At 43.0% G+C, this 10,768-nt stretch overlaps 1 protein-coding gene across 1 annotated transcript in view; it reads left to right on the top strand.

Annotated features, from left to right (window-relative positions):
- Positions 1-10,768, top strand: part of LOC145405389 (cell adhesion molecule Dscam2-like) — a 67,293-nt gene that overhangs the window by 11,734 nt on the left and 44,791 nt on the right. The window contains exons 4-11 of the mRNA XM_080276795.1: positions 1-40; positions 1,557-1,695; positions 2,139-2,269; positions 3,462-3,640; positions 4,655-4,759; positions 6,948-7,068; positions 7,516-7,692; positions 9,550-9,691. The exon at positions 1-40 is cut by the window's left edge and continues 112 nt beyond it. Of these exons, the coding sequence (XP_080132921.1) occupies positions 1-40; positions 1,557-1,695; positions 2,139-2,269; positions 3,462-3,640; positions 4,655-4,759; positions 6,948-7,068; positions 7,516-7,692; positions 9,550-9,691 (1,034 nt within the window). The remainder of the gene's footprint in view (positions 41-1,556; positions 1,696-2,138; positions 2,270-3,461; positions 3,641-4,654; positions 4,760-6,947; positions 7,069-7,515; positions 7,693-9,549; positions 9,692-10,768) is intronic.

The raw sequence follows: 10,768 nt of genomic DNA, 5'->3' as shown, positions 1-10,768 counted from the left end.
CATGGCTCCGTGGCTCACTCTGCACAGCTCAACGTATACGGTCAGCAACGCTAATACTCTCTTTTATTATGGCTGATCTTTTGACCCCGTCTTTATCAGCAGCAGCAACCTATCTAATCTGACCTATCGAAACCTAACTTAGCCTGACCTAATCTGATCTCTCATAACCTACTAACCTATCCTTCCTCAGTCTGACCTAACCTAACCTAATCTGCACCAGATACAGCACCCATGGATCCGTGGCCCACTCCGCACAGCCTAATGACTGCGGTCAGTTCCAATGATGCCACTGGACTATTTTATTGAGGTTGATCCTAGAATTCCGTCGTCATCATCATCATCATCATCATCATCATCATCATCATCATCATCATCATCATCATCATCATCATCGAACCTAATTTAACTTACCCTAACGTAACCTTATCTAGCATGACATAACCTAATCTAACCTAACCTATCCTAACCTACTGTACATTCCCTGACCTAACCCTCACGACACACAACACACATAGCTCCGTGGCCCACTCAGCTCAACTCAGCGTCTACGGTCAGCGCCTTTCCTGATACTTGGTGATTTTAGTCACATTAATCCTTTGAATCCATCATCATCATCATCATCATCATCATCATCATCATCATCATCGTCATCATCATCATCATCATCATCATCATCATCATCACCACCACCACCACCACCACCACCACCATCACACCTAACTTAAATCATGCACCCTAAGCCACGACCTAGTATTAGGATGGTGAGGGTAGCCCAGTTCCATCAAGTAACAAAAAATACAAATAACTATAGAAAGGAAGGAGATTCGTTCCTACCTCATAACAAAAAGCTAGTTGAATTCCATGCGAACGCGTTTTCAAATTGTTACGTAAAAATTAACTATAGTAACCAAGGAGACTCTTTTTCAGAAATGAGGTCCATCGAATCCCATGCAATTGAGACTTACTATTCAAATTATGGCAGAGACCCAGTTGTATAAAGAAACAACAATTCCACCATCGTTCTTTCACCGTAATTTCACTCAGATTTTCGTGCTTGTTTTGCTTATTTCACGTAATTCGTTGGCAGAAAGATGTTGCTACTGCTGTACGTCCATTTATAGCACATATTCGTGTATCATATTTGTGCTGCTTTTGTTATAATTCAGCATTCAAGATGGGGAGGTGGCGATTTCATGTCCAGTTAAAGTGAAAGTAGTACAGACAAAAGTAATAATCGGTATTCAGGCAAACACCACGAGCCTGTCATGTCCGTTATTTCGGTTGTTTTCCCAGTGATTCTAGTGTCAATTTACCCACACCTTATTTTGAGATTTGGTTCATCGTTGAGTGACTGGATCGTTCACTGATCCATGGCTTTGCGTGCTGGGGAGTCACCGATTATTGCGTTCGGATATATAGTACACAATCAACGTACCAGATAGCTAAATACTCTCTCTCGCCATCAGGACCAACTCCTTCTTCAGACAGTAAATTTCTCACTCTCACCGTCAGGACCAACTTCTACTTCAGACATCTGATTTTTCTCTCACCCTCAGGACCCCCCTTCGTGCGTGCCATGCCCAACGTGACCTCAGTGGCGGGTGAAGACGTGCATCTGTGGTGTCCCGCAGGGGGATATCCTGCCCCCACCATCACTTGGCGAAGAGGTGGCGCCCCTCTACCGTCTTCACTGAGGTAACTTGAAAACAACGAACCGCCTTTCAGTTTGTCTGTCTCTGTCTTTCTATCTATCCATCTGTTTATCTATCAATCTGTGTATCTGTCTATCTGGCCAGACGCTTTCATCCTGGAAGGGGTGGCCACAAACAAATCGTCTCCATGTCACGCTGTCCACTTCTGTATTTATCTACCTGCCCGTGACCAATTGCCTTAATCCCGGAATGGGTAACTACAGATAAATAGCCTCCATGTCACCTGTTCCTCGCCATCAGGCTACCTTTTCTCCAACTCACACCTCCCTCATAGTAATCACTCTGTATTCAAAATGGAGAGATAGCAATTTTAAGTCACATTAAATATAAAAGAGCGTAGTAACCAGTCAGCATTGAAGATGGAGATCGGGCAGTTTTAGACCAAGTTAATGTGAAAAGAGTATACTAACATGACGTGTGTTGCAGACAGGAGGTGCTGGGCAACGGGACGCTGGTGGTAAGGAATGCGGGTCGCGAAGACGCTGGTCAATATTCCTGTGTTGTGACCGGAAGACAGGGACAAACGGCGGCTTCACACACCTTCCTGCACGTCCTCAGTGAGTTATTGTTCCTTGCATCATCTGCCTTTGTTTCATCCGAGTCGAAAGGAGGTCGTAGAATTTACCCTCCTCAGATCGCAGGCTTGTATTGTGACTGACGAACATGGGATTGGAGTAATGTGGCATACGAGGTTTCCCGGTACCTCTTACTCAGCATTTTATTTTGCATATCACACCTCATCATTATATTGCATGCTGAGTTTATTGTTTACTGTCGACATAATTTTCATCTGTAACATACACGAAGGCATTGAGGTGTAATGCCCAGAATAAATGGTTAAGATGTGTTACGAAATGTACAAAATCACGTAGAACACATTACAGAGACAGTCAGACGGCAGCCCCACACACCTTTCCCCATGTCCTAAATATGTGTGTGTGTGTGTGTGTGTGTGTGTGTGTGTGTGTGTGTGTGTGTGTGTGTGCCGTACCTTTCACCAGAGTCAAAAGGAGGTGGAGGTTGTCGAACTTCCCCTCTTCTCATTTTATATACTCAGTAGTTATCTTCCTTAATTACCCTCAAGCAGTGAATGGGCAAAAACTAATTTAGTTAACCATACTTGTATTTACCAAGAATCTTTATCCGCCTGTGCAAACTGCAGTGCATTTGGAGGGTTCTTTAGTCACTGGAATTTGAATCAGATATCACGGTCTGTCTTTGCATATCACCTCTACTGTAATTCCCCAGTTTTCATTGCAAACACTATCAACGACAATACTAATTGTCATTAACGTTCTTCATGATAAATCATTTTTTCTTTTCTTTTTATTCATTCTTTATTTATTGTATTTATTATTGTTTTTTTTTTTTTCAACGAGCACAACGTGAGATGTAGGAAGCGGTCCGTCAAATCAAGTAAAAAATCATGAGGACTTAGTTAGCCTAGAACTGTGTTTTAGCAATTTAAAAGAACTGATTGCTACCAGGTGTTTCAGTCTTTACCTTCAGTGGGCAGAAAAATACAAAAAATATGTGGGAGTGGTTATGCCTGTGCGGAGGAGTCAGGATTCCTGGGGCTTTGGTATCTCTCTCTCTCTCTCTCTCTCTCTCTCTCTCTCTCTTTCTCTTTGTCTGGACCTTACTGAACATCTTCCAATTATTGACTCTGAAATGCTTTATGATGATGACGAGGATGCTGACCGAATTCCTCAGTATCGCCTTTGTTTTGACAAGCATCACTTTCCTCAGATCCGCCGGAGATCGATAATTTCAACGTGCGGCGGAGTCTGGAGGAGGGACGGCGGACCCAGCTGGCGTGTACGGTTACGGCCGGCGATCTGCCCATCACCATCAATTGGCTGAAGGACGGGCGCCATCTCCAGCATGACCCGGACGTGGAGAGTAAACAGACCAGCGAGTTCTCTATGGTGGGTGCCTTCCATCTGGCTTACTGGTGCTAGCTAAGACCCCTAACCCCTTCCAGCTCGGTATGAGAGGGTCGATTTACCTGTCTCTCATTTACTTTAACTTGACGGAGATTCTCATCCTGTCGCAACTTCTTTCCTTTAACTCAGTGGTTGAATAACACGATGCTACTGCACTACATCTTTCCATAGTACTCATCGTGACTTTCATGATCTTCCAATGTTAATCTCTTGTCATAGCTCAGTACTAAAGATGGAGAGAAGGCAATTTTACGCCTAGCTAAAGTAAATGGAGTATAGATACTAAAGAGAGTAAACAAATCATCTAATTCTTTGTGGTGTGTCTGATTCCATCTCGCTTTTAGGAAACAGTTTTAGTATCGAACTCCAAGTGGCTTTGGAAATTTCGCTACATATCCTGTGTATTTGCTGGTGATGGTGTTCAGGAGGTTGTAAGAGTTGATTAAAGTACAGTACAGTTGTTGCATATTAGCTGTGAATTACAGTTGTGCATTACACCTGTTAGCATTGCATATATTGCAGTTGTTTATTGCAGTTTTGAATTGCAGCTGTGTTTTTCAGTTGTTTATTGCAGATGCGTACTGAAGGTGTTTACTAAAGTTTTGTATTACGGCTGCTGTGCATTACAACTGTGAATTTCAGTTGTGTACTGCAGTTGTGTATCGGAGCTGTGCATTGCAGTTTTGAATTGCAGTTTCATATTGCATCTGTTAAGCGTTGCAGCTTTGATTTGCAGTTGTGTACTGCAGCTGTGGATTGCAGTTGCAATGCATATTGTCCGTGTTGTGCCTATGAGGTGAAGTCAGATTTTTAGGAACGTGGATGGTGAGTGAATGAGTGTGACCCATCTGACTGTTCATGCTGTTGACCGGTCTCCCTCTGTCAGGTTTTCTCTTGCTCTGTGGACCCTACCTCACCCGATTCTTTGGTGGGAAACAGATGCTGGAGTGATGATGATGATGATGATGATGATGATTCAGTTGTTGCATCTTGCAGGTGCTGGTGTTCAAGAGCCTACAGGAGCATCACTCAGGCGCCTATACGTGTGAGGCTGCCAACGCTGCTGCTTCCGTCAACAAAACAGCCATCATTAGGGTCAAGGTGAGGCTCTACACACACACACACACACACACACACACACACACACACACACACACACACACACACACACACACACACACACACACACACACACACACACACACACACACACACACACACACACACACACACACACACACACACACACACACACACACACACACACACACACACACACACACACACACACACACACACACACACACACACACACACACACACACACACACACACACACACACACACACACACACACACACACACACACACACACACACACACACACACACACACACACACACACACACACACACACACACACACACACACACACACACACACACACACACACACACACACACACACACACACACACACACACACACACACACACACACACACACACACACACACACACACACACAGCCAAATATACATACACACACACACACACACACAGCCAAATATACATACACAACCACATATACACAGTTATACACATATGCAAATCCATACACGCAGATAGATTGATAAATTGATAGATAGATACTGTAGATAGACAGATAGATAGGTAAATATAGACAGACATTTAGAAACAGACAGATATAGAAATTAAATAACCGTAGATCTCTTACCTCTCAGTAACCTGTAATACTCATATACCGATGCTCTGATTATTATTGATGGGATTTTCTGAATACAATTTTGCCAAGATCCATTAGGAAGAGAATGCGGTTTTACTTTAATGGATGACAGTTGGCCCCAAATATATTCACTGGTGGGCACAGCTTGACACATGACACACACCTCAGGACAGATTCTCGAGTATTTATTATCATTTCTTCTTGCAGGATGGTCAAGGAGGGGAGAATGCAAAGGATTACCTTATATCTTGTTCTGCTTACAAAAGAAAAGCTTAGTTTCAACGGAAAATTATCGCTGACTATATTTCTTGACTACGATATGAACAAGGAAGTGAAAGTGCAGAACCTTCCTGTGTCTCAAGTTCTTCCTAACATACAAGATATCGACCATACATAAGCTTTAGAGTCCCACTCTAGTGTGCGCTCACAATGGTTTAGTTGTGGTATAGCTTGCAGAAATTTTAATATTTGGCATAAATTCTTAAGAAAACTTCAGAAGAATACTTTCACTCATTATCTGTACTGAATAAAAAAAGGTGTTAAAATGTATGATAAAGGGGTGGGCTGTTTTCATCATCTCAGGCTGTGTGCCGGTATATTCTCTGATTCATGTGATCATTAATTATCGACTGCATCAACTTCACTTTTGGCACCCCATCACCTTCCCTTCTCATATACTGTGTCAGGGCGAGTCAGGTATGTACAGAAAACTCACCATCCATAAGTGTAGCAATATTAGCATGCAGTTGAAAGTGAGAAGTAGATGAGACGAAATGATAGGCGATTTTTTGCCCTTGATTGTACATACTTCACGGGGATATAAAACGTCTATTGACAAAGAAACAGGCAGTGAAATATTTTCCTCTCCGACACCTGCTACTCGTACTTTTCCTTCATACTTCGAAAAAAACAATGCTCGTGCAGGTGAACTGGACTAGAAGCTATATACGTCTTACATGGTGTAGTACGATCTGCATTTCCTGGCTTAGGTGCAGGTGTTGTGTAAATGCATGCTGCTGTCTTCTGTAGCACCTTTTTTCTAACCTGACGAAGGTCTCTAACCAGTTGTAGCTCAGGTGTTGGCCAAGAGTTGTCAGACTGGGTGGTCGATACGATCAGTAACCAAGGAAACTCACTGTTACTCCTTACATAATATCGGTCTCCCAAGTGACATAGAAGATTTCATATAATTTTTAGGCCCATTGAATTTCATGCAATCACAGTTTAGTATTGAATTTGTGGGAGGGATCCAGTTCCTTCAGATGAAAAAATATGACTATATTATTTATAATGTTGTGTGTGTGTGTGTGTGTGTGTGTGTGTGTGTGTGTGTGTGTGAGTAGCTGGAGAGGGATGCCATCACGAGATGGCACCTATATAACAGGGCGGCTCTGCTGCTTGATTTGACTAACATCCTTCAACTCTCTTCCTGTCGCTCGATAGAAGGTAGGTGGACACTAGGAGAAAGGCAGGTTCAGTCATCAGTCCACTGGTTCACGTTTGGATGAGTCTGAGGCAACAATAATAACAATGTGTTTTAACAGGTGTCTCCCAAGTGGGTGGTGGACCCCTCTGGAGGTACAGCTCTTGTGGGATCAACGGTGGTGATGGACTGCAGTGCTCGTGGTTACCCGAAGCCAGTCCTCTCATGGCTGAAGGCACCAGGTAAGAAATATAAAAGACAGGCAGAAAGGACTGCTGTTCGCCTTGGTTACTCATATTTCCACGTGGACTAGCCCTCATGCTTTTCATGTTCAGAAAGTTCTACCTTGATTTGATATATCGAACTGACTCAACTGCGCTCATGAACAAGAATGTAGTTAATGATACCAGTAGTTTTCAGATTAACCATATATCTGCTTCTGTTACCACGTTGCCGCCGATAGAGCACATTGACGTAGTGGCACTGATTTAATAAGGGTCTCTGATGTACGGTTATGTACATGTCATTCAGCCTCCCAATCTCCCGGCAAGAGGATGGTAGACTCCAGAAGGATAACTTTTGTCTACAGTTCTCCGAGTTCACTTTTCAGATGAGCCTGGGGACACAAGGACAACAGTAACATCCACACTGGCTGGTAAGTTACGTGATAAGAAATTTTGTTCGTTTAGGTGAGGCTGCGAGGGACTTCCAGAATTTGGTGCTGGACGGGGTGAGGTCTTCACAGGCACCAAACGGCTCTCTCATCCTTCACGAGACCAAGACATCGGATGCTGGGTGGTATCTGTGCCGAGCCGCGAACTCCGTTGGCAAACCCATTTCCAAGGTGGTTCAACTGACTGTGCACGGTAGGTTGAGTGCCAAGATCTTCATTTTGACCTGTAGTCATTTCAGTTTAACTTGGCTTATAATTTACATCTCTGCAGCGCCAAGGCATTCACTAACATTATTTTTTTCACTTTAGCTTAACCTAAAATTAGCATCTCTCTAGATCCAAGATGGTTTGGGCATATGGAGAGAATGGATAATGAGCGATTGGTGAAAAAGATAACTAGATCTGATGTGAGAGGAGTAAGGCTGAGAGGAAGACCACGAATAGGATGGATGGACAGTGTGAAGAGAGCGTTGGATGCGAGAGGGATGTCTGTTGAGCAAGGAAGAGTGGCTGTGCGTGACAGAAATAAATGGAGAGAAATTGTGAATGAATAAGTGATGACGCAGCCCTGAGGGGATATTCTCCCGCATTTGGTCTGATCAGCTAGTCAGGTCAGGTGCGGGTAAGGGGATGGGTCTGTTATGATGTGGCAGGAGTAAACTAGTTCTGCTGTCGGGCCCTGCTGCGGATGTCACTGATTGCATTGCGCAGTTGACCCTTGAGCAGTGTGGTGCGGTGAGGATCTGTCCGTTCTCCCCTTTGGGGCTAAGATGCGAATGAATGTGTTTGAATGGATGAGTAAATGGGGAGTGTGTCGTCCTGTCTCGGCTACCTCCCTTTCCTTGGGGGAAGCAGCCTAGGTATATAGATAGATAGAAAACTGACATCTCTCCAGGGCCAATAGCTTAAGTTGGCCTGTGCTATTTTCACCTTAACTTGGTCTTAAAATTAACTCTTTTCCAGCGCCATGATCTTCAAGTTAACCTGTACATTTCACATTAACTTGGCCAAAAACTGAAATATCTCCAGCGCAAAAATCTTAAGTTAACCTGTGCTCTTTTGACTTTAACTTGGCTTACAATTGACATCTCTCCACTGCAAGATCTTCAGCAAGCCTGTGCGCTTTTCGTTTAGTGTGGCTTAAATGACATCCCCATGACATTCAGTGGCCTATACTCTTTTCACCTTAACCTGGCATAAAATTGACGTCTTTCATGCGCCAGGATCATCATTTGGCTATTCTCTGTTCACATTAACTTGGCTTAAAATGAACATCTCTTCGTTACCAAAAATGTCTGTTAAAATACGAGTATATTGTTTTCCCATTAAATTGACAGTTAGCAATTCTACAACGCCAAGACATTCAATTAGCCTATATTCCTCTCACTTGCACATGGCATGTAATTGACATCTCTCCAGTGCTAAAGTCTTCAGTTAAGTATCATTTTTACTTTAATTTGGTCTAAACTGGCATCTTTCCAACCCCAAATCTTCAGTTACGCCTTACTCTAATCACTTTAACTTGGCCTAACATTGCCACATCTCCATCGTGAATCTTGAGCCGCAACAACATTAAAATATGATGCGAGTCATGAAAAACTGTTACTGAAAGGATGTAGATCCGTAGTATTATCCTCCTCTGTCACTGAGCTACATAAAAAGGCAGCAAAAGAACGAAAATTTTGGCAAAAATAAGTTTAATGAACCATAGTCATTTCTTATTTTTAGATTCACATAATGGAAGATGTTTGTTTAAATTAAAGTAGGCACTGAGACTGACTCTGAAAATCTGAAAGAGAAGGAAGAATAACTGACTGACTGAAAGAGGTATAAGACAAATAAATTAGTCTGGAATCGAGCTGTAAGTAATCTATGCCACCTTTTCATATACACAGCTTGCATCAGTGGCATACTAGTGAAGGCTGAAGTGTAATATGCCGAATAAATCCATAAAGGAGATGTGTTACGATATATCCAATCCCGCTTAGAATACGGCGCTAAAAAGGTTAGAGTACAAACGATATGCCTCACCTCACCGTATCCGTCACAGCTCCAGCTCGCGTGGTGACTGAGGGTAGACGTGTTACGGGCCACGCTGGGCAGGTGGTGACGGTGACGTGTGAGGCCACTGGTGACGACCCCCTCACCCTCACCTGGCTAAGGCACCATGCACCTGTTTCACCTGGACACACGTAAGCTCACGAACCTCCTGTCATTACTGCCAATACCACAACTTTCTGCTCTAATAACTAAATTACAACTCCTCTGGATAACGCCAACAATTCCTCTGTCAGCTCTCACAGTGTTGTCTGATCTCTTTACACTACTCTGCTCTCATAGTTCTACTCACTGAGGTTACAACCACACTTTCTACTGTCACAAAACCACATTCTGCCCTCACAACACTCCTTTCTAATCTTACTGCACCACTTTGCTCTCGCTTATCAACACGCTGATCTCACACCAAAATTCTCTCATCTCACAGCTCTACTCTCTGATCTCACAGCATTGCTCTCTGATTTCACAAGACCATTCTCTGATTCACAGCACACAGTCACCTTCACTTTCCCTCTGCATCATGCACCTTTTTCACTTGCACATACATAAGCTTAAAACACCATTCTCTGATGTCACAAATAACACTTACTCTTCTCATAATCTCTCTCACTACACCTACGTCATCTCTCGGCTCTCTACAACTCACTCCCTGCACTCACAAATACACTGATATCATAGCCTTATATCACACTAATCTCACAGCTACACATTATGATCTGTCAGCAGAATAACCATTACATTCTGATCTCACACCACTCTCTGATCTCACGACTCACACCTACCTTCATCTGGCTACCCTGCACTTATTTCACCTGGACACACTTAAGGTTAGATATTTTTCCTTGATCTTCACTCCTTACTCCTAGGAGGTGTATGTGTGGTCTTAATGATAAGCATGGTAATTGGCATAAATCGACGCATTCTTTTTAATGTATGAGAAATTTAGGTAGAGGCTCATTTAGTCTTGCATGATTGTATTTAGAACTGAAATAAGAACCTGGATTTGTACATAATTTGGAGGGATGTTGCTGGGTTCTTATCAGTTGCTCATGCATCTTCAAACACAGGGTAAGGATTCGTGAGTGAAGGGGAACGGTGTGGTTCGAGCTTTGTTTAGGACAGCTGAGAGATTAGTTTGCATAAAGGGGTAAATGTCTTTTGTACAGTGGATAGGCAAGAATGTATTGTAACTAAATAACTTCTTTATACAC

The sequence above is a fragment of the Coenobita brevimanus genome, chromosome 66, assembly GCF_032717465.1.
Source record: "Coenobita brevimanus isolate Jiangsu-jjx chromosome 66, ASM3271746v2, whole genome shotgun sequence".
Taxonomy (NCBI): Eukaryota; Metazoa; Arthropoda; class Malacostraca; order Decapoda; family Coenobitidae; genus Coenobita; species Coenobita brevimanus.
Note: the sequence above shows the minus strand (reverse complement) of the source record. Positions and strands in the feature narration are given on the sequence as shown.